At 47.5% G+C, this 24599-nt stretch overlaps 1 protein-coding gene across 1 annotated transcript in view; it reads right to left on the bottom strand.

The window, feature by feature from the left end:
- SH3RF3 (SH3 domain containing ring finger 3) overlaps positions 1 to 18846 on the bottom strand; it is a 286187-nt gene extending 267341 nt beyond the window's left edge. The window contains exon 1 of the mRNA XM_084753564.1: positions 18256 to 18846. Within this exon, the coding sequence (XP_084609690.1) occupies positions 18256 to 18807 (552 nt within the window). The 5' untranslated portion in view covers positions 18808 to 18846. The remainder of the gene's footprint in view (positions 1 to 18255) is intronic.
- Positions 18847 to 24599: the final 5753 nt, after the last annotated feature.

Raw genomic sequence — 24599 nt, 5'->3', positions numbered from 1 at the left:
TGCAGGGGAGCCAGGGACAGGACTTTGAAGTCTGAATGTGAAATGTCCACCATAATCTCAGTGTGTTTGAATGCTTGGCCTCCTGCCGCTGCTGCCGCTGTTTGCAAGGGTGAGGAACCTCTCTAATGGGTGGAGCCTCACTGGAAGGGAGCTTTGAGGTTTTATAGCCTGGGCTTACTTCTTGACTTGGTCCAAATGAGACTAGATGCCTCACGCTCCTCCCTCCACACTTTCTGGGCAATGATCACAGCGATGAACTGTATATGAACTGTATCCCCTCAAACTGTAAGCCAAAAAAAAAAAGCTTTTCTTCTTTCCTCTGTTAACTTGCTTCTTGTCATACATTTGATCACAGATAGATGGATAGATGATTGATAGATGATAGATAGATAGATAGATAGATAGATAGACAGACAGATAGATAGATAGATTCTACTAGGTTAAAAATGACAGCAAAGAAAACTTCCCTGTTATTTGGAAATTTAATTTTACATATAATTAGAGCACAAAAAAATTCACTGTAAAATATCTCCATTACATTTAGGGTTGTTGTTTGTTGTTGTTGTTGTTGTTGTTGTTATCTGTCATTTTAACCAATGTCCGGAGAGCCCTAATTTCTAAGAAGAAGCTCTGGCCAAACTGTGTCCTCTTCAGTGCTGCTGGAACCACAAAGTGTGGGTTGTCCTGACACTTGTAAGTTAAACAGGTGAAGTTGCTTCAAAGAGGATGCAGCGCTGGAAGGCTCGTGCCCACATCTAAGGTTTATAAGATATGTGGTAATTTTTAAGATGAAAGAAGTTTAGAAGTGCAAATGACTGTCAATATGAATATTAATAGCAGGGTATTAATAACTGAAGCTGTGTGCCAGACACTCAGCTCTTGATTAGACAGAGTGGAGCCCAAGCCAAACCAAAGACTTCTCAACTCTGGGCCAAAGCATCTACTGGAGACAAGGCCCCAAGAGGAGAGAGAATATTCTGAGTGTCTGACTAGGAAAGTATGATAAAATAAGTCACCACGGTCTTGCACAGCCCTGTCCAGATTTTGCTGCTGCCCTTTCCCAGAGTCCTCCAGTATTGCTGGGTGCTGGACCCAAGCTTCCGAGGAAGGTAGAATCCATGAATAAATGAGAGAAAAGAGCGGGGAACTTGGAGCTGAGACAGAAAATACAAACAGGGAAATAAAAATCCCAACATTCCTCTGGATTCTGCCTACTCCACAAAAAATAAATTATAGGACTTCTTTTTTTGTTAAAATTGCAAATCAGAACTGTTCTACAAGCTGTGAATTCATCAGAGCCATTTTTAACTGCCATGGTTGCTCATTACAGATTATCCGGGACTACGGCGAGCAGCAGCTGCCCTACCAGGCTGCCTATGACCACGTCTTACGACTCCGACACTCAAGCACAGTAGGTTATGTGCCGCCCCAATCGCGGATGTACTTTGCAGACTCTGAAATTATCCTTTTCAGAGTTTTAAATGCTGGGGCTTTTGCCTGACTAATGCCATTTTTAATTATACGGAACCAAGTATTTTATTGTGATCTAATGGGCTCTATTACTCATCAAAATGGCACCAGTCAGCAATAATACTCCCCGGAGTCAATTACTCAACCCTGCTCTCAATCCAGAGAGGCAGCAGCCTGCACGTGCAACTGTACACAGTCGGAGCTATCGCATCTTGCCGATTTGCTCAGATAGACAAAAAAGTGCCATCAAGAAACCCTCATTAGAATAGCTTGCGATGGGTTCCTGACAGTGACCCTAACAATGATGACTGATGAAGCTGTGACCAGGCAGGCCACACTATTCCCTCTGGGTCTACTACATACACTGGGCAAGTGGTACGGTGGGACGGAGCAGATGTATGGAAGGAGAGCATCTCCAGGTCCTACAGAGAGTGGGCAGGAGAGCTAGGGCTTCAACCTTGGTGTCAACACAGTGTTCCCATTACACAAGAAGACGTCTGTAAAAGCTGATAAGGACACAGCAGATGACCTGGTTGGAGGGTCCCTTCCTTTAGTGTAGAACCCACACTTACACAAAACAACCTACCCAGACTAACTTGTCTTATGTACAATCTATTTTAAGGACCTGAGTGATCTTTAGCAAACCCAAAGCAGAAATCATCTACTCCCCAAAGTCTGTATTCAAAGAGGTGAACTGCCAAGCCAATCACTAAGTATAAACACAGCTTTGTAAAATCATAAGTGTATTTGTAAGTATGTATGCATATGTGCAGAGGTACATAGATATTGATATGTAGTAGTGAGGGAGTGAACGATAAAACAACAGGTTCCTGGGCCGGACATTTTACCTAAAAACTGCTTATTAGCTTCCAAATATTTATGAGAAATATAATATTACTAAACCAAGTACTATAAAACCTAGAAGCAGAGAAATTTACTAGAAAGGTCACTCAGTGGACAGTGGACAAATAAATCTTTTCTGCGAGCAGTAGCAATCAATAGTAAGCGATGAGACCTTGATGTGCCCCTCCTGAATAATTGACAAGGCGTCTTTTTTGGACCATTTACAGTACTATGTTTAGCATTACATTTAGTGCTGCAAAATAATTCACTCAAGTGTTGACTCCCTGTCACATCTATTAACCAGATAGCAACTGGCAAGCAACAGACCCAGAGCTGATATTTCTTTGTCCACACAGCCCACTGGAGGGACCATCCAAGAGCTATCTTTCATTCAACCCCAGTGACAGAAAGGCTGCCCATCAATGCAATCCTGATACCACCTATCAATGTGTATAGGGTCCCCTGGTGCATCTCAGCACACAGAGACGCACCGCCTCCAGCACACAGAGATGTACCATCTCCCTATGCTTCCCTCCTTCCAGCAAACTTCTCAGCATCATCCCAAGTCTGCTGTCCCAAGACATGAGCATCCCGCCTGTTTCCTCGGAAGCCTCTAAGAAGGAGCAGGCCATACCTCCTAACGGGCAAAGAGACTCACTCTAGGTCTGCAGGAGGGAACCAGGTACCTTGCGAACACACGAAGGAGCCTATTTGGATAGAAAGCCTTTCTTAGAAGCCTGAAAGGCCATAAGGTGGAGATAGTAGGCTCTGGGAAGGAAGACAGCAGGAGGGAAGTGAAGACCAAACACTCACGTCGAAAAAGGCTGAGGAGAGGCTAACAGGACATCAGCAAGAGTAGGCAGGAGAGGGCAGAAGGGGGGACAGCAAGGAGCGGGAAGAGAGGGGTGGAAAACCTTAACTTGAGCTGAACTGGGACAACAACAGACGTGCTAATGTGTGTATCACAGGGGGCGGGGCGAGCAGGGCACGAGGCTTCAACCCTACACAAAGCATGACAGGCAACTAAGGAAGGATAAGAGGAGGAGACATAGTCTTCCTCAGGAAACAGCACACCAGCTAGTCATCAAATACCAGATGGTCAGCCCTGAAAACATACACACAGCCATACAAACAATAGCTGGTTGTGCTTATATATTTAAGTATGTATGTATGTGTGTGTGTGTATATATATATACACATATATATACACATACATACATACATACATACATACATACATACATACATACATACTGTGGTGTTTATTCTTGCTTGTCAACTTGACTACATCTGAGATTAACTAAAACCCAAAAGGGGGCCGGGCACAGCTGTGAGCGATATTTGCTTAATCTTTGGAAGCTGGAAGATCCCCTTCTAACCTAGCTCTTTGGGGTGGGAAGACACGCCTCTAAAGTGGGCCACATCTTCCGCTGGCAGCCTACGGACAGAGCATGAAGGAAGGACACTGCTCTCTTGGCCTGCTCGCTCTCACTGACAAGCCCACTCCCTCACTGCCATTAGACTCACTTCCTCGGGATTCTAGCATCTACCGAAGCCCAGTTTAGACATGAGCCCCCTGGACTGAACATCTGCTGGATTTTCGGACTTTCCGTTGGCAGACAGCCACTGTTGCACAAGCCGGACCACAGCCTGGAAGGCCTTCTAATAAATCCCTTTTCTATACATACAGAGATTCATTCTGTAAGTTCTGTCATTCTAGAGAACGCTGACTAACACATCTGGACATATATGTATTTAACAACAATATGAAAAGAGAGGCCATGAATTTTGTTTTGTTTTATTTTTCAAGGTTTCTCTGTGTAGCCTTGGCTGTCCTGGACTCACTTTGTAGAACAGGCCGGCCTCGAACTCACAGTGCTCTGCCTGCCTCTGCCTCTCAAGTGCTGGAGTTAAAGGCGTGCGCCACCACAGAACTTGAAAAAAAGAAAGGAGAGGTATTCGAGAGGGTTAGGAGGGATGGGGGAAAGGATGTAATTATAGTATCAAATTTTTTTTAAAATAAATTAAAAATAATTTTAAGTGGAAAAAAGAAAAGACAAGGAAGAGGAAATCAAAGCGTGAGGGGAGAGGAAAGCAAAGGACAGAAAAGGGACAAGAAGGAGAGTGGGAAGGGGACGAGAAGGGAGGGGAGGGATATCCATAATTTGGGGAACAAAGAATGATTTTTTTATAAACCACGTAGATGAAGTTCCTGTGTCTTCTTCAGTGTAGGCCTTGCCTGACTGTCTTCAGGACTCCAACCTAACATATTTGGGGCTTCATCCCTCATGGCAGCCTTGTGCTAAGGGAGGTCAGCTGACCTTGATGTAAACCCCTTGCTGGTGTTAGAACAGTTGTGCCCCCAGGGTGGTCCCGGGGTCAAGATGTCCACAGAGGAAAAAGACAAGGAAACGACAGACCTTTTTATCTCCCCGCTGTAGATTTACCTGACCCAGGCACTGCTCACCAGCCTCAAGGCTCTGGGCATTGGGACTAATGCAAACATCCAACAGAAACAGTGCTGAGGAGAGATTTCTTTCCTTGTTTTGCACTTGATACCCTGCCTATCCCTGTTGAGTTGGGACAACCTTTAGTTTGGGGCTATCTCAGGAACCATTACTAAATGCTCTTTGCTTAGACCCTCTATTTGCCCTGAAAGAGCCTGAACCAAATGCCCAATTGTAACACCCAAAATTAACATGTAAGCCCCAACTGGCTAGGAACTAGGCAGCTTCCTGGAATACTGGGAATTGTAGTTCTTTAAAAAAATAAAATAAAATAAAATAAATAACAAAGCTTCATGGGAAAGCATGATAGCCTATAGGTTTGTCCTTATAAGCTCCTGCAACATGTGGCTCAAAGTCATTCTCAGTTGGGAAATTCAAGGAATATTCCTCACCAAAGTCCACCTATTTATTACTTTATAAAGTATTTACTATTTATTAAAGCTTGCTTTAAATTTAGCCCAAAATGGTGAACTAGTTTTTTCTGGTGAACCTCAGGATTAACACATTCAACCTGAACCCAGGCTTGCAACAGCCACTATTTCCACACAGTGCACTCTATGTTCACTAAGATAAGGAATCAGGGCCCAGGAACAGTGACATAAAAACAGCTCCTATTTGTTAAGCTCACACTAGGACACATGGCAGATGCGCCTGTAATCCAGCTTGAGAAATCCTGAGTCCATCAGCATCCTAAGCTGCACAACAAGTCCCGGGCTAGCATGATCTACACTGCAACATCCCTGAAGAGGAGGGGATGTGAAGCGGCCTGGGGTGCCGCTCAGCAGTCACATGACTAGGTCAGCACGCACAAAGCCCCGACACCACACGACAGAGCTTCCCCGGACCTTCATCCTCTCCACAGCACTGTTCATGCCTGACCTCCCTCAGCTCACTCAGTCTTCAGAAGCTGGACAGTCAAGGAAAAGAGAGTGGAGGTTCCTCAAACTATCACGTGTATGACCCAGCAATGTCCATGGGTATATACCAGAAAGACATGAAATCAGTATGCAGAAGAAACATCAGCACTCCTATGTTCACAACAGTCACATTCATGAATGGCAGTGAGCAAATGAAATCAAGCTAGGTGTCCATCAATACATAAATGGGTAGTGATATAGACAGATAGATAATAAATAGATAGGTAGAAAGAGATAAATAGCATGATAGATAAATAGAGAGATAGAGAGATATCGAATGATGCATAGATAGATAGATCTTGTCATTTGAGACAAGATGGACAAAACCAAATGACATGATACCGAATAAGCCACACAGAGAAATACAAATAACATGTAAGCTTGCTCATCTGAAATCACTGATCTCACAGAAGTTAAGAATAAAATGGTGATCAAAAGCAGGCAACTGAGTCCATGTAAGAGACAGGCCTCTGCAGGCCACAGGGGAAGAAGATGTGCTCAGTCCTGATACCACTTAATGAGCTGGGGTGGGTAAGTTGGGGAGGGTGACCCTTTTCTGATAAATGGGGGAGGGGGAAGAGGGAGGGAGGGTGGGACTGGGAGTAAAGGAGGGAGGGGGTTACAATCTGGACGTAAAGTGAATAAATACATTAGTGTGTGTGCGTGCGTGCGTGCGTGCGTGCGTGCGTGCGTGCGTGCGTGTGTGTGTGTTGTACTGGAGTCCAGGCAGGGAAAGGAGGATAGAGAGAAGATGGTTGGTGGGTACAAAGTTACAGACAGACAAGAATACAGTAACAGTAGTTGATGTGTTTTACGTTTCAAAATATCTAGGAAAGTTTTTTTTTATCTTTTTTCAACACAAATAGATGGTGAGTTTTTAAGTTGACAGATATGCTAACTACCTTGATTTCGTCATTGCTCAACATTCTAAAACACGACAATATGTCCTATAAATAGGTACAATTACTATGTACCCATCAGAAACAAAACAAAGACCTGCCCACACTCCTCTTAGCTCAGCTCAGCAGGTGAAGGAGAGCCAGGCATTGGGGTTTTAAGGTGGAGAACCAGGAGTTGGGGCTCACAGCACTTACTTCCTTTCTCACCCTGAGACTTCAAGCTCAGCAGGCAGCACTGTTGTCCCTCTAAGGCCCCAGCAGGCTCAGTCTTCAACAGCGCATGTTCACGGGGTACTAGGGTGGACCTGCTATAAGACGGCATGGGGGACATATCTGATTCCAAGTCTGGTCAAATACCCACACATGTGGAAATGATATCACATTCTATTCTGCCCAGCACATTCTGGATACAACAGAACATTCATGTCAATGTTTTTATTGATGGGGAGGTGATGGGATAAAACCCAGGGTCTTGCACATGCTAGGCAAGTGTTCTAGCACTATGATTATTTCTCTAGATTATATGTGAATTTTTTTAAGATCACAAGTAGATAGGTGTTAGTTGGGAGACCGGGTAACTGGCAAAGAAATGGGAACACGGAGTTTATCAGGTCTCAGAGCAACCCAAAATGCATGCAGAAGGGACCAGGAGCACTACAGCTCCAAATAGGAAGGGCAGTGGGTGCCAGCCCTACTTAGCCATCCAAGAAGCCACTGGCCAATCTGTAGAGAACTGGGATTCAATACAGAAGACATGGCATCGTCTGGGAGGGAGCACCAAAGCCAGAATACACACACCTACAGAGGCTGGGTGTCAAAAGTGATTCATGGATTAGTTTGAGAACACAAAGAAGCCATCATGGCTAATACTATCCACACTTAGCAGACTGACATTAATCTTATGCAGAAAAACAAAATAGTTCCTATACTATCTAAATTTAGGGGGAAAACATAAATTGCTAAAGTTTGGGGGTAAAAGTAAAAAAGGGCAACAGTATATAAATAGAAGCAAAATTGTGGCTCACAAAAAAACAAGTGGGAAGTCCATGGCTGAACGTGGAACTTGGGTGGGGGCGGGGGGCAGTGTCTAACTATATGTAATAACTATATGCTTACTAACCATGAGGAACAGTCACCAACCATGAGAACCAGCAATGGACACCAAGCACAGCTATCAGCTGCAAGCACCAATCCCGTACACCCAACCATGAGTATCAGTCACGTGCATCAACCACATGCAAAGGCCATGCGCACACAGCAGGAGTACCAACCACAAACAGCAATCATGAGAGCCAAGCACATCAGTCAAGTAGAAGCATCAACCACATGTAACAATCACACATAGCAACTGTGTTGTCATGCATACCAACATGTTGTCAGTCACACGCATCAACCGCATACAACAACTACACCCAGTAACCAAGAACACCAGCCACGTGGCTTAACCATATGCGCCAACTATGATTATCAACCAGGAGCAACTAATTTTATGTATCAACCATGAGCATTAATCATTCATACCAAACACGATCACTGAGCATGCATGCCAGCCATGAACAACCAACCTTGCAATACCAAACATAGATATCAATCTCGCGCTCCAAGCAGGTGCATAAATATGTGCCCTTTACAAAGGACACAATGACTGTGGTGCTGGAGGGTTGAGAACCAGCACCCACAGCTTTAAGTGGGAAGTTTTCTCCTTATCTGTGTTCACCATGGGCCTTGCCATGGGTGATAAGAAAACAGTTTCATATTTCAGAACTCTCTACCTCTGGCCAATAAACTATCCTACATCTTTAAAGCTATAATGTGGGAATCGCCCCTACCTGCCCTTGAATGCCAATCTGTATATATACATTAAGCACCAATGGTGCTGCCTTCAACCCTGGATTTTCCCATTCATACAACTCCAAAGACAAAACTACCAAGGCACTAACACAGTTGAATCAGTGGTTGCCCTGCATCAAGGCTTTATCCTGACCTTTCTGTAAAAGATGCAATTTTACGTAAAACTGTCATTTATGGACAGTACTTGTCTTAGCTAGGGCTTCTACTCCTATGATGAAACACCATGACCAAAGGCAACTTGGGGAAGGAAAGGTTTATTTGGCTTATACTTCCACGTTTAGTCCATCACTGAAGGAAGTCAGGACAGAAACGCGAGTGGGGCTGAAGCTGTGGGGAAGCGCTGATGCAGAAGCCATGGAAGGGTGCCTTGCTCCTCGTGGCTCCCTCAGCCTGCTGTCTTACATAACCGAGGACTGACAGCCCAGGGATGGAACCACCCACGACGGGCTGGGGGACCCTCCCCCATCAATCACTACTGAAGAAAACATTCAATGGGCTTGCCTACACTCTGACTTTACAGGTGCATTTTCTCAGTCTGAGTCCTCTCTTGGCTGCCTCTAGCTGGGGTCAAGTTGACATCAAACTAGTCAGCACAGTGCCCCAAATCCACTTGTCACTTTGCACTAAGAAGAACAGTTTGCTGGGTTTTAAAACAGCCTCACAGTCCCAGCCACAGCAAGACTAGAAATTATTTGACAATCAAAAGCTCTAAGCCTTCGTTTTTCTCCTCTCCCCCCCCCCCGCCCCCCACACAGGCTGAAGTACCACCACTTTATCCCTACACCTTTTTGTAAGTTTCTATGTAGTAAATAACTGCGTCTTCTCACTGAATTCACTGGGAAAATAACCCACTTGTGCAAAGCCTTGAGAAGATGATGTGTCCTTCAAAGTGACTGCTCAAGGCCTCCCAAGAGCTTTCCTTGATGGTTAGCAACAGTTGGAGGGATATTTTGGCCCTTCAAATCCAACAGTATCATCGGCGAACAAACCAGCAGTGGGGATTCACTGACGCCATCTTTGAAAGCAAAAGCAACTTCTTCATTATAGCTCACTGTGTCTGGTGGCATTCGTTCTACCTCCTAACTACCGCCTGATAAATGCCAGAGCCCTCCCCCCTTTCCCTTCCTTCTCTCCAGTACTTCTGGGTTCATCTTAGTAAAACAAACAAAACAGTCCTGTGTTAATGCAGCTCAAATCCATAATGAGAGATCCAGGTAATTCCACCCATGACGGGGCTGGTGCTGAAGGATGATTTCCAAATCAAAAGAAGTCTCAAGCAACAACGTGCTGGACACACCTGACCTCTGCTCTTCTGGCTGCTATGGGAAAGTCTGTTGTCTCTCAGTCATGTGGCATGTTGGGATTGGCTACAAAAGAACCAGCAATGCACAAGCCCCGCCCACCTCTGCAACCAAGTTGCAGAAGAAACTGAGAAATCACAGCATTCTGCTGGCTATGTAAGAGCCCAAGTTTGATGGCTGGTTCTTAAAAGGGAAAGAAAGAAAGGGGTGGGGGGGTCTGGGGAAGGAGAGAGGGACTTCCTGCCCACTCCACAACTCCTTCCCACGAAATATAGAAAAATCCAGAAAGCAGAAGCACAAATTCCTCATTTGGCAAATCAATATGATGGTACAAGAAACAGTAAGGATCAGCTACAAATCCCGCCAATGCCACTTTCCCCCATCAGGAATTGCTGCCGTGGGAGGTTAGGGGTGCTGTGGCGACGCTTTTCCGTAGCATGGGAAAGGCCTTTAAAGAAATCCTTAGCGCTGGAAAATCTCCTGCTAGATAGAAAAGAAAAAGATACGGGCACATTTTTTTTTTCCTCAGCAGCATGCCCAGCTATGTAACTTAATGGAAACAAATAAAACTAATTAGAAATAACTATCTGTATGGCTTTCCACCCAGGCGCCTCCTGCCCCCCAACCCTGTACATTATGCAAATCCCTGGCACACCATAGGTCACTGATGAAGCTGGCCCTCTCTCCTGTGCCACTGCTGAAGACCCGTCTCCTACTCTCTGAGTGCACTTCTATTTATCTGAGTTAGAAATGCTGGCTCACATAAGACTCATTAATTCACGTGAGCGCTACATATACATCCCATGAAGCATCTCATACTTACAGATAACCAGTGTTTCAGTGCTCTGTGTAAACAACATGTAATGAAGAAGCATCACATGAACTGTAGCCCCTGTAAGGTGACCACCCCCCCCCACACACACACAGACACAAACAGTTCCATCTCTAAGCATACATAAGCCACAGATCATCAAAATGAACTTCAAAGAGAAAGTAACTGGAGCCGGGTGTGGTGGCGCAGGCCTTTAATCCCAGCACTCAGGAGGCATAAGCAAGTAGATCTCTGTGCGTTCGAGGCTACAGAGCTAGTCTACAGAGCTAGTTCCGGAACAGCCAAGGCCACACAGAGAAACCCTGTCTCAAAAAACAGAGAAACAGACAGACACACAGACACAGACACAGACACAGACACACACACACACACACACACACACACACACACACACACACACACGGGGGGGGGGGGGGCAGGGGGGGGGAACTGAAATAGAATACCAATAACATAAGGTTTTCAGAAAATCCCTATGAGAAATTCCCCATCAATTTCTCTCAATGAGCAAAGGGGGCCCACAATGCAATATGCTAAGAGAAAGAATTCCTAAGTCACTCACCACTGCCAACACCTTCAGCCTGACAACCTATTTTTAAAGGTTAATTAAAATTCCAATAGAATGCCCATGGAGTATTCCTTTCTCATTCAGCAAATTGGAAGGTCTCCCAAGCACAGAAATCCTGACCTTGGACTCTTCACAGGAACCCACGAAAAACACTTTCTTCTAGCTAAGTGTTTGCTGCTATTTTATTTCAAAAAACGCCCCTGGAATAAGACTGTGCTGGCTGTGAGAGATGGAGGCTGAATACAGGTTGAGCTAAAACACTCATCAGAAACAGCCCCCCACATCTGAGAACCAACTGCGCCATGCTCGAGGGGAGACAGAAGACGCAACAGGAGAGATTCTGCTCAGCCCCATCACAGAAGCTGCTTGGTACCAGGCAGCTACAGAGCTCTCTCTTTCCTTCAGATCAAGGAAGCAGGCTTGCTTTCAGGAGAGGCCACCAGCCAGCGGGATCCACAACTAAGCGAGATGGTCCTCCCCTGCGTTCTCTCTTAAAGCAAAGGGTAGCCTTGCCTTTCTTGTTGTCCTGGGGCTTTTACTCTTCCCTTTAATGATGCTTATAAAGATCAGAGCCACTGTCTGTGATGAGAGACAAAACCCGGCTGGAGCAGTGTAAAACGTCAAATAGACTCCAGTAACCATCGGGCTTAGATGTTCATTGATGCTTCATGAGCCAGTCTCCTGAACACAGTATGGCTTTGAATCTAAAAGCAAAGTATGATAACACAGAGAGAGAGAGAGAGACACTGAGAGAGACAGAGACAGAGAGACAGAGACAGACAGATAGACAGAGACAGACAAAGAGACAGAGAGAGACATGTAAGCACACACAGTGCACATACACACCCCCTACCTGTGCACACACACACACACAGTTCGCCATATATACCCTTAGCTGAAGATCCCATATGCAACGGACCCACTGGCCGGACAACAAGAGGGACATGTCATTGGTCATGTGGGTAAGCGACTTGCCCACAGACACATGGCCAGGAAGTAAGGAAGCTAGAATTAAAACTATTAGTCGGGCGTGGTGGCACACGCCTTTACTCTCAGCACTTGGGAGGCAGAGGCAAGCGGATCGCTGTGAGTTCGAGGCCAGCCTGGTCTACAAAGCGAGTCTAGGACAGCCAAGGCTACACAGAGAAACCTTGTCTCAAAAAAACAAAAAAATAAAAATAAAAAACTATTGTGCTTGGAGCTCTTGACCCCTGTGCCACCCTTAGGTACCACAGAGTCACCTTCCCTCCCTCTCCTCCAATAAGGATGACCACAAGCCCTAGGGGAGGTCCTGGGCCTCAACACTGGAAGAGATGGTGAGAGGCCAGGCCCCACACATAGTGCAGCACCAGCCCCGAGATGCATGAAGGTGCCCAGGCCCTACTTTGCCTGTATACTTGAAGAACAGAGAGAACCCTTCTGTTCTCTGTATCTAGCTGAGGTCACGCTGAGGTGGCACCTGCAGCCACTGCCTTTCTTAAAAAACTAGGTTGGGGCTGGAGGTAAGACCAACACGGTTGTAAAAACAGGTCGTAAAACAGGATGGCCACATGTGGCTCCTAGAGATTGGCTGGTGAGATGACCCCTTCAACAGCTCTTGTGCTGCCAAACCACTGCACAGGGCTACTTGTCACTTATGCTCAAACCATGACAGATGAGGGAGCATTCCTGCCACCACAGTGCTCTACAACTATTCCCACATCTATAAAATAGCAGTCTTAATCCTGAACAGCATCTGTTACTTTGCTTGGAGGGTGACCCAAATAAAGAGGTCAGTGCTACTTCGGTTTGGGACTGTGTCCATCGGTTTAGCCAGTCTGTCATGGAATAAAAATAATTCCTCGAACCTCGGAGCCTGTTACGCACTTAGCCCAAAGTTCACCTTGCCAGTATTCAATTAACTGTATGCCGCTCAACAGCAGGAAGATCTACATTCTTGATTTTCCTACCTAGGTTCCTGGCTAGCTCACAGAGCTGTGGCAGAGAACAGAGAGACCGAACACAGCGGCGTATGCCTAATAAGACCAGAACTCTCGAAGTCAATGCAGAAGGATTGAGAGTTCAAAGCTAATAGCCGGGCACGGTGGCGCACTCCTTTAATCCCAGCACTTGGGAGGCAGAGGCAAGTGGATCGCTGTGAGTTCGAGGCCAGCCTGGTCTACAAAGTAAGTCTAGGACAGCCAAGGCTACACAGAGAAACCCTGTCTCAAAAAAACAGAGAGAGAGAGAGAGAGAGAGAGAGAGAGAGAGAGAGAGAGATTGGGAATTCAAAGCCAGTATGAACCACATAGTGAAAATGTGTCTTAAAGCATTTAAACAAAACAAAGGTAAAATATCCTGTAAGACATGACACGGGATAGGGGCTCAATGAATGGACATTTAGATTATTCAAGAATTCCACCAGCAAAGACAAACCACCAAACACTGCTGTCTGCAGTACTGTTCTCATGCTAATGGCTTCCTGAGCAGACAGGACTGTGGCAAAGCTCTCAGGTCAGCAGCTGTCTGATAGCCTGTGGGCTATCTGCCTCCTCTCAGAGTATCAAGCAGGCCTATCCTCTTGCGACTAATCTTTTCTTTCCAAGTCCATATTACATCCAAGACTAAACCATAGCCGCTAGGCCAAACAGGGGCAAAGGACTGTGGATTGAGGACATGGCCTGACACAGTGACACCTAGACACCAATCTCTGTGGGCCACAACAGGATCACTACGGCATCCACTGTGGTAGGATTACTGTGCCCAGCACTCAGTAACATTAAGAAGGAAAGCCATATCTCTTCAACTTAGATGACCAGGGATTAGGTTAATTTGATTTCAGATACCTCAGCCACCCTCTACCCTGGATAAAGCTCTCGTGACACCAGCTGTCTGCTACCCCATGGGCTATCTGGTTTCTTTCAGAATCCAAGCCCACCCAGGAGCTGAAAGGCAGGAAGAGGGTGGGTTCAAAGTGATGCTTAGACCAAGACAAGACTCATCTGCAATCCGTGATTGTCTAAAAGCCAAACAAACAGAAAGCAAAAACCCAAAAAGACATACAACATAGGCCCATGGTGAAACTCAAGGACACAGTACCTGGCCAGCATGGATGAGACCTGTTGGCGTAAAGTTCTTGTGGACAGAGGACAGTTTACCCTTCTTCATTCAAATGCTGATTTCTCTACCCCACTACCTGGTTTCAATCCAGACATTGCACTGTGATGTTTATTCTAAGTATCTCCTGGTTCATGTGTGTGTAAATATGTCACCATTTGCTCTCTATGTTGCCAATAAAAACCAACTAGCCAATGCTGAGCAATAACAGAGAATAGGGTGGGACATCCTGGTCCAGTAAGGGGAGGAGAAAGAACAGGAAGGACATGAAGGAGGCTTGTGAAGAGGACCAGGGAGCATCAGGAGCAATGAGCTGGACCCAGGATATGGGTAAAAAGCAAGTATAAAGTGGGAAATCAGAATGGGAGGAAACTTCACCAGCATGGAGGTTTAGGATGGTGTAATTATTGCACAGCATTGTGCGATAGGCCAACAAAATAGACCCTAGTCTCTCTGTGTGGTTGTTTGGGTAAAAAGCTTGATAAGGAGTAACGGCTGATAGTATAAAATAGTAATTCAATATTAAATATTAATATCCATTCAACAGAGGCCCATACATATATTCCAGCTACAGCATAGGGGGAGGGGTGGAACAGGTGGAAAGACACAATATGCACAAACTAATTAGTTATTGAGCCTACTTTTCATGTCATCAAAGGTACTGTCTAACTTTCCACAGTCCTTTGGCCTGTGAAAATGTCTTTACTCTGAAGCCTCATGAGTGCTGCACAAACACCAGGCAGTGTCTCTACGGACCCCTGGGAGTCAAGAGCACCTGTTTCCCACTCCCTCGGATCAGGTCCATAGCAAGAGACCAAGATGAGTGATGGCACACTATAACTAGCTAATAGGTTCTATATATGCCAAATAAAGGCAAAGAACATTAAAAAAAATAAAAGCATTTGTTAAAGTAGGAATTATCACACACTTGAGTATTTTTTTAAACTCTTCATTTTAAAAACTCAATCTCAGCCAGGCAGTGAGTGGCACATGCCTTTAATCCCAGCAGAGGCAGAGGAGGCGGGTCTCTGTGAGTTCGAGGCCAGCCTGGTCTACAGAGTGATTTCAGGACAGCCAGGGCTACACACAGAGAAACTCTGTCTCAAAAAACTAAAAAACAAAAACAAAAACAAAAAAAACCAGAAAACTCAATCTCCAAATTATTCAATTTGAAGCCACCATACCCTTTAGGCAGAATCTTTGTCTGTCTGTCTGTCTGTCTGTCGGCCTGCTTGTTTGTTGGATTGCTATGGGTGCGATCCAAGGTCTCTGGCATAGGTGACATGTACCGTGCCTTATCCCCAGCCCCTGATGTAACTCTCAGGCTGCCCTAACACAACCCAAATGATGGTGGTTTCAGATAGGAAAGGCGTTCCCTCGCAAAACTTTCAAAACAATAAACGAGTCAAGTTGAAGAAGTCAGCACGCATTAATTATATATTAATTGTAGTAATATAAATGCAATAAACATAACATAATTAATCAGTAACAGTGACTTCAATAGTTCTGCAGTTGTCATTAAAGCCAGACTTTTAAACCTCACTTTAAGAAACCACACGGAGACAGCATTTACCAGCAAATGAAGAGAGCTACAATCCCAAACAAAGTCATGGGCACTTCCGACTTGGTACAACATGTCTGGGGCATCAGTAACTGATTTTTTTTTTAAGCCTCGTCTCAAATCATTCAGGTGAGAACAGAGGTGAAAGGCTCTGCCTGTCAGGTAGGAAACTCCAAGTATGCTGAGGACAACCAAGACCCTGCTCAAAAGGACACATTTTTGTGACCTGCAAATGAAACCAAACAGGACTTCAGCATATTTTACACTGGACGCAGTCCCCAAATTCAGCTGTAACTGAGTTAACGTAGATAAGCTGTATAGATATTTGTCTATAATTTACACATCTTACAGGTTTGCATAGCTCCATCAGCCCAAGCGATCTGAGAAGCTTCTAATGAAGAAAGGGGGCTGTGATATGCATGGCTACTATCACGTCACGTTTGGTACTTGTTAAACGATGGGATGAGTACAACGTGCTGCAACGTCCAGAACTCAGGCGCACTAGAAAGCATCAGTATGGCTATAGGGACACTGGAGTACCAAGAGCCTACTTGGGAACAATTTTTAGCTGGTCTCTGTCTTATAAGTTTTATAGGTGGCGCACACCTACATACATGCAAGTTCAGTCCCTTTCTCTTTTCACATCCGCCACTGCCCCCTAGACTGCTTGCTTGTCAAGCCGTAACGCTGTCACCCCAAAGTGGTAGTGTGGCGGCAGCACAGACGGCTTCCTGCCAAGCAAGAAGAAACCCAATGACTACTAAGTATCAATGAGCAGAAGCTACAGATATTACGATCTCTGCCTCTGTCACTTTGCTTTCTGAATATGATCAAATAACACTAGGTTTGATTCTGGCTTTTCCCCAGAACCCTGAACTTAGTCCTTTTGAGACAACCGTGAGGGAAAGCCTGCACTCTAGTCGACACAACAGAAAGAAGGAAACTGTGTTCTCAAATTCCCAGAGGTGCAGACACCCTAAACCACGGGGCACGTGGCCTCACAGAACATCAGCCCAGGGTCTCAAAACCACATAGATCCAATCGTGAGTTCCTCAGACTCAAGCACCGCTGCTAAAGCTACAAGCTCCCACCTTGTGGGCAAGTTTGAGAGAATGCTCTGAGCTATGAGCGTAAGGCTCCAGGAACAGTCTGAGGCTGTGCCTTTTCCTCCATCAGAGGCTTCTGTGCACTGCAGGCTGATCACAGCTCAAGGTGATCTGTGCACACGTCTGTAAACAGCCCTCGAAATGCTCACAGTTGCAAAAGTCACGGAATTACTGAAGCAGGAGGAAGCAACCAACTAACCTTGCAAATAAAAGCCTTTAATTATGATGTTAGAGGGAAAACAACACGGGCAAGAAAGGTTTCTGGACTTCTTCTAATGGACATTTAGCTGGATTTAATCACAACCAAATCCAGATTTTAAAAAAGTGACACTCCTAAGAAGGAATGAATGACTATTCCTTGACTGTCTTTGCCCACTCTTTCTTCCTGGTTCACAGAAAACTCAAATTCAACCATCCACAAAAAGAAAAAAAAAAAGTCTTCAAAGTAAAAGAGAAGTAGTGAAGTCCATATAACGCACTGTGCAAAATCTACTAGTGAATTTTAAAAACAACTGTCCACCTGGGAAAGCAAGCCTGCGTCAGCGCCCACGAGAGGACCCAGGCTTGGCAAGAGACGCCACCAAGGCCCAGGTTAAGACACCGCACTCCCGGGGACTTAGGGTAAACTCCTTCCTTCTGGAGGCAGCTGTAGTTGTCACTGCCGTGGCAGTGTCTGCCCTGTCCTCCTTAAGCAGACAGTTGAGCAGGCAAGAGGCCAGGGGACCGGTTAAGCAGTAAGTCCCCACGTGGTGGGCTGAGGGTGAGGAGGAAGACTCTGGAGGTGTAAAGCACAATGGTTGTTTCTGGGGATTTGGAAGGGTGATAACAATTATAGATGACAGATAGATAGATAGATAGATAGATAGATAGATAGATTGATTGATTAAAAACAGGCCTAGTCAAAATGGAAGTGGTGGAAAGTGGCAGGTCAGAAGGCATGTCCATCTGGTGAGAGGGTGGGTTCTGACTCTTAAGAACAGGTTCTTGGGAGCAGATGTAAGCACTGTGCTCATGTGCTTGGAAAGCAGCCACTTAGGTGCCTACAACAAGTTTGAGGTAAGGTGGGGGGAGGGGGAGGAGTGCTGGGATGGGATGTAGCCAAGAATTGGTAAAATGGGAACTGACAGCTACTCAGAGTTCCTGGAAAACAGAGAAGTCGTTAAAACTAAAACAAACCAGTGGGCCACTGCGGGGCCACAGCTAGTCTCCCCTATTTCTAATCGCAGCTACTACTCGCACATCCACGTGCGCACAAGCAAGACACATTCGCACACTGTGGCGCCATGTAATCAGGGACGGATTTTTACCTTAGCCATTGGCATGCTCCTATTGGTCGCCACGTCGCACAAACTGGAAGTAGAGCTGCCTGCCCCGGCTGGGAGAAAGACCGGAGAACGCGGGGGGCTGCTTGTCGCGCCTCCAGGGATGCCTGCAAGCGCTGGGAACGCACCAGGGCCCGGGCGCGCGGGAGGGCTGCTCCCGGGGCTGCTGCCCGTGCGGGGCCTCTGGCGGATGCCATCCAGCAGGCGCACTAGCAGTATATTGGCGGGCAGCTCATCCACACCGCAGCCCACCAGGATGCGGCACTCGGGACAGCGTAGCTCGTGGCGTGAGCACACAATGCTCTCCAGACATCGTCGGCAGAAGGTGTGCTGGCATGGCAACACCTTGGCCGTGGTGTCCAGGCGCTCCAGGCACACGGAGCATTCCAGCAAGTCCAGCAGCGATGACTCGTCCATATCCTCCTCAGTCCTTGCTTGAGCCTCCGGCTGCTGCTCACCCTGCCTGTCGTCACCCTCGCCCCTAGCTGTAGTGGCCGCCGCCTTGGACGCGCACAGCCAGGATGCCCCAAGCAGCATGGGGGAGGCGCCGGCGCGGGCCCAGTGAGCAGCCTAAGTCCAGGAGCCAGAGCTCGGCCCGCAGAGGGTAGCGAGCATTTGTACCCAGCCCTCTGCGGCCACAGTCAACAAACAGGGTTCCGTCCCCGGCGGAGCGCTGACAGCTCGGGGCGCTGGCCTCCACGATTTGCAAAGTGACACTCCGACCCTGCCTGCAAGACAGGCACCGGAGTTCCTAGAGCAGCGAGTCAACTCCAGCCAGCTGAGCGGGCTCAGCCCTCCTACACGCGTGGCCCGCCGCTGCAGGATACACCTGTCCCGCCGCGCCCCACGCGCCCCGGAGCCCAGCAGCAGGAAGTGCGGGGAGAGGCCGGCCGAGTCTCCCGGGAGGCCGAGGCACGGCGTGCGCGCTCCCCCGCGCTGCAGGCGAGCCGCACCGCCCCCCTCGGCGCCTCCATGCGCCCCCCGACTGCCAGAGCGACGCCGCCTCTCTCAACTAGCCCAGCTGGACCCTCTCCCCGGGCCGCGAGCACGTGCGCGGGGGCGCGCGGAGGTCACAGTCACTGCGGGGGTGCTGGGAAGCGGACACCTCCCCAGCCTCGGCGTTCTCCCCTTAGGCCACCTCCGGGGCTTCCAAGAACTTCCCTTGCGCAGGCTTGGCCCTCTCCCCTCTGGACACGGGACTCGGGGTTCTCCAGGAGCTGCAGGAAGGGACGCTTCTCAAAGCTGCTGCGAAGGAAAGTTTGGGAGCATTATCCCGACTGTTTTCTTTGCCAGCGCTGGAAAGCAGCCTGAGGACGCTTCCGACACCAAAGCATCCTTTTGGACGACTCCAGGGAACACCCTTGCTTGTGTCCTCTCTCCCGCCAGCAAGCGCAAGTGACAGCTGTGGTTATAGGTGTGGAGGTGTCCCTTGAGGCGAGAGGAGAAGGCTCTGGAGTTGGGCGGGGGGCTCTGGGGCCGCGACCACTCCTTTGGGATGCAGGCTGCCCTCCCCAGAATCACCGATGTGTGACTGATGCCTCCGCCCACGCGCCAGCACACTGTGGCCGAGCGTCGCGCCCCTGGCGGCGCGGTGAGAGACTCCAGCGCCGGTTCAGATGTGCTCTGGTGAACCCAGATCCAGATTTTCCCTCTTGAGGCTCAAAGGAGGGGTAATTTGCGCTTCTTCCCGATCCCCGGGTTTCTGGGAGCGTCAGAGCGACGGAAGTACGTACTAGGACCGGGAGCAGCAGGGAAGTTTGGCGGTGGGCTGAGGTCTGCGTCCAAGATTTCTTGCCGTGTGCTGCCCCCTTGTGGCCCCCTCGTGTTCTCGACGCTCTGGAGCCTGGCACTAGCAAAGGTCCGGCAACCTGGATGATGCACAACCAGGAGATGCCAGGGCTAGCATTAGAAGTAATGTGGATGCCCCCTCCTACCGCTTGGGCTCTCCTGTTGTTTGTGAAGCTGTATCACTTTCCTAGTTTTTAGGAAGAAAATAAAATTTTCTGATGCTCATTTTTTTAAATGCACTAAACAACCCTGTGACAGAATTATTTTAACTTCATTTCACGTGTAAGGAAAATGAAGCCATTAAATTAGACTTAGTTTTTTTGTATACACAGAACCCAAACGCATAAAGACCACATGCTTGTAGAGCGGTAGTATTTTCCATGACAGGTGCTCAGTAAATATTTGTCGAATGGTTGAAAGGGTGGCTTGGTCTCATCATCCAGTGAGGAGTTGAATTCAGGCCTTAGCACCTCAATTCCAGATATTTAGATTTCCTATCAGGCTTCCAGCCCTGGAAATTTCCGGAAGCAGATAGTTTCCCCAGCCAACACCTGTATCATTTATATCAGTATTGGCAAGAGTGTATGTAATTAGAATTTTGGTTTCTTTAAAAAACAAATCAATTATGTTACGTGAATGTTTTTGTTTTAATCCCAGGAGTGGGCTATCAAGCCGCTCCCGACTGTCCACAGGGGCTGACTGTCACTCACGTCTCATCTCATGCTCTGGTGGGGCATGTGGTTTGTGCCAGCTCCAGAGAGTTTAACTCTGGGAACTCTTGAGAGGGTATTATTAATAGGGCAGCCCTGAGAGAGCCTGTGGTGGCTTCTGGTCCAGGGCTGCTGCCTTTGCTGCTGCTGGGCCCTGCTGTTGTTGGCTCCTGCAGCGCCGCCGTTTGCTGTTGATTGCTGGATTGCTGGATATTCTGATAAAGAAGCTTGGGCTTGCCGCTCCGACTCGATGACCCTGACGAGCAGGAAGTAGTCTAAAGAGGTCTACATCCCTTTCCCGCCTCTAACCTTCTTTCTCAACTGCCTGGTGTTGGGGGGGTTGGAAGGGATTAGGGTGGAGAAGGGTGGTAGATACAGGAACCCAAGTAGAATACCTTTTTAAACTACACCTACAGCTAATAAAAATTCCCCTCCTGTCTTATGAAGGGGGTAAGAGGAGTGGAGACTGGATTTTGCTGTCAGACCTTTGCTCGGGAAACACCCAAGGAGGATTTGTGAGACGATCCAGAACGGCTGATTTATGAGTGTTGATCAAGACTCAAGAAAGGCAGTGCATGCACACACACACACACCCCACACACCCACACACACACACACACACACCTCAGACACAGTAGGAGACAGGCAGAGAATCAAGTTGTTTTCCATAGTAATACATCCTGGGCACTTTTATATGCAGGAGAGAAACTAACTTTAAAAAAAAATATTAAAAGGTACACAATGAGAGCGGTCTTGTGGAACCACAGGCCAAGAGCTGGGCCCGACTAGTGCAGATGGAGTCCCCTGAACCTTCTTCTTCCCCCTTATATGTGGTGGCTCCCTCCACCCTGCGCCAGGTACCACATGATAGGAAATATGGCCAAAAGCTTGTACTGGATCCAGCAGTATAGCATGCAGTTAGCATCAGCCACTGACAAGACGAGCATCTGATACTGTCATGGGCTGACTAGAAGTTTGAAAATCCCGTCACCTAGCCTGAGCCAGTGGCCACTCTTTGGGTCCGTGTCTACAGAAAGAAACAAAAATCATACGAGATTTGGCAGCACCCTCAGAAGTTACACAGAAAAGGAAGTGCGGGTTCCCAGGAGGAGCGTCTAGGAAAAGCAAAAACAGATGTCCATTCTGGAATCCTGGGACATCTGTATCCTTGGAGTGCCTCATTATGCACAGCTAAAGCGAAGATGGGCAAACGCAGAGCTACTGAACCCCACAGTGCCTGAGCTGCCTGTGCTGCCGCTCTACCCTGCCAGCTCCCACAGCGCTCAGCCTGTGATGCCCAACTCTCACAAAGGTGGGCAGGGCACGCCAATCAGTGCAGCAGCTAGATTCAGGCAATAAAGCCTGGTAAGGGATGTGATGAGCTACCTGTGCCTTCCCAAGGAAAAAAATGGCTCCTCAGGGGCAAGTCTCATTCACTGTTCTAAAAGGGGGGGGGGGGGGGGGAAACAACGATGCCAAGTATTGCGACACTTTCCTGTCTTTCAAAAGAGTTGGAGGCCTTTTCATATCTCCTGATGTTCATTCAACAGTTGACAAATGATTCTGTTCCCAGAGTTAACAAAAATAAATATGTGGCTGAATTAGCCCAAAGACCTCCAGTTTGCAAGTTCTGGTTGAAGTATCCCAGCACACTCCATAGAGGAAGGAACTCAAGGGTGTGGCCTAAATAGCTGAAGTATTACAAACACAGTTTTAGGTTTCTCCGCTCAAGTTGCGCATTGTCCAATAAGCCAAGTGTGTAAATAAGTGATGGAAGATCTGGCTTTACAGCCATTCATATAAAAATATCTGGGAATTCAGTCAACCACAGGAATACTATGAGCCAACATGTGTCATCCATATAGCATTGGCAGCCGAGGAAAGTCATGAAGTCCTCAGACGCCGGAATGCAAGTTAACAGGCTGTGATATGGAAAGAAATAGTCCCGTCATACCTCGGCCTTGTCAGACTTCATTTTGCAAGATTAGTTCCAACTCTGGGAACCAAGAATTAATGGCAAAGTGGTGAGGGAGCTGGAGGCCTAAGCCACAGCGTTAGGAGGAACAGAAAGCGACTGTCCAAGGAGAAAAGGCTTAAAGGAAGTGGGGTAGGGCAGCTGTGTAGCTTGTGGCTACCCAAAACTTGAGCTTCTTGTTTCTTCCATTCTCCACTTGGTGCTAGAGAAGAGTTTATTTTTTCCAGTGGAAGAAGGGAGATGCTATTTAGGCCCAGCCAATCAAAAGATATGTCCCCAAACAGCAGTGCTCTGGCAGGTGGCAAGAGAAGGTTAGATGCAGCCTGCAGAGCCATACACGTCACAAGGCAGGTGGCCTGCAGCAGCAGGACCTACAGTCTGGGGCCTGTTTGATTGCAGAGGCATCATGGCACCACCAGGCCATCCTTGACTATGGTGATAAGCTCAGCTGTAGCCTCCGTTGCTCCGTTGGTTTTATTGATCCTCTATAAGTTTCCCTATTTTTTTTTAAAGCAATTCCTTTCTCTGCCATCATCCCAAGCTGCTATTTCTCATTTGTAACTGAGAATTCTAGTTGGTACCTGTTTGATGATCAGTCAGGGACCAATGAAGGTGCCCAAAACGAGACAGCCATCGTCCTGCTGAAATGCAACAACAGTCCTTTGGCCTTTCTGCTGGCAAGGCATCCAAGGGAGCTGCTCGAAGCACCAGTCGGTAGCTGAGCAGCAGTTCCCGGATGAATGTGCCCCCTCTCCCCCACTTAGCCGGGTGCTGAGTGAAAGTGGAACTGGGGCCAGAGTCAAGCTGTGTGTAGTGGGTAGAGTTTGCCTCCAGGACACAGGAATCCCAGGGCATCTGTAGATTCTATAAAAGGGAACACAGGACATTTCATCTCCTTAGTAGTCTGAGGCCTTGGAATCCCTGGGGTTGGACAACACTCTGGAGGACAATGTTTGCTTCGTCTTGTTGATAGTGAGTGTGGTGATGATTTAGATGGGTCAAAAGTTACTTAGAGCAGTGACAATGGATTAGCTTTCCATGTGGCTGAGGGTTTTTCTACAGGAGACTGACCTGAAGGTGGTAGACTAAGTAAAATATCCCTCCATGTGGACATCTTGGGTCCCATATCTAAAAGGAGACAGTAGGATGCCCCATCCCTTCTCTCCTAAAACTTGCCTCTTCCCGCCCTTAACTCTAGGTTCTTCGACCTTCATACTCTGGGACACCATGTAGCCTTTGCTGGCCTTGAACCCACAGTCCTCCTGCTTATGTCTATGTTGCCACACCTGGCTTCACAGATCGATTGATCACATGCTGTATTCTCTCTTTGTCCCTATCCACATGCCTCCTGAGCCCCCACCCCCACCTCGCGTTCCTGCCACACTAACTGGCTCTTCTCCAACCCTCTTCTTACACTGTGCTTCTGGTTCACCACGGCAGAGTATAAAATGTGGGACAAATGATGGGCGCTCAGCCCATGTAACCGCCGTCCCTAACCCACAAAACTGTTCACGTTCTTTCCATCCTAGCTTAGTTCCTCCTTCCCATCTGACACAGGGGCTTTGTCCCCCTTCCCTGAACTGTGTTATCTCAGTATTGGATTCTGGTTTGTAACCTCTCTACTTGTACACAGAGAGCTGTGCACACCGTAGTAACATTTCCACTTGAATACAGAGTGCTGTGGACACAGTAGTAACCTTTCCACTTAATACAGAGTGCTGTGCAGACACACAGTAGGTAACCTCTCCACTTGTACACAGAGTGCTGTGCACACAGTAGGTAACCTCTCCCCTTGTACACAGAGTGCTGCGCACTCAGTAGGTAACCTCTCCACTTATACACAGAGTGCTGTGCAC

The sequence above is a fragment of the Acomys minous genome, assembly GCF_964271855.1.
Source record: "Acomys minous genome assembly, chromosome: 13".
In the NCBI taxonomy this organism is placed as follows: domain Eukaryota; kingdom Metazoa; phylum Chordata; class Mammalia; order Rodentia; family Muridae; genus Acomys; species Acomys minous.
Note: the sequence above shows the minus strand (reverse complement) of the source record. Positions and strands in the feature narration are given on the sequence as shown.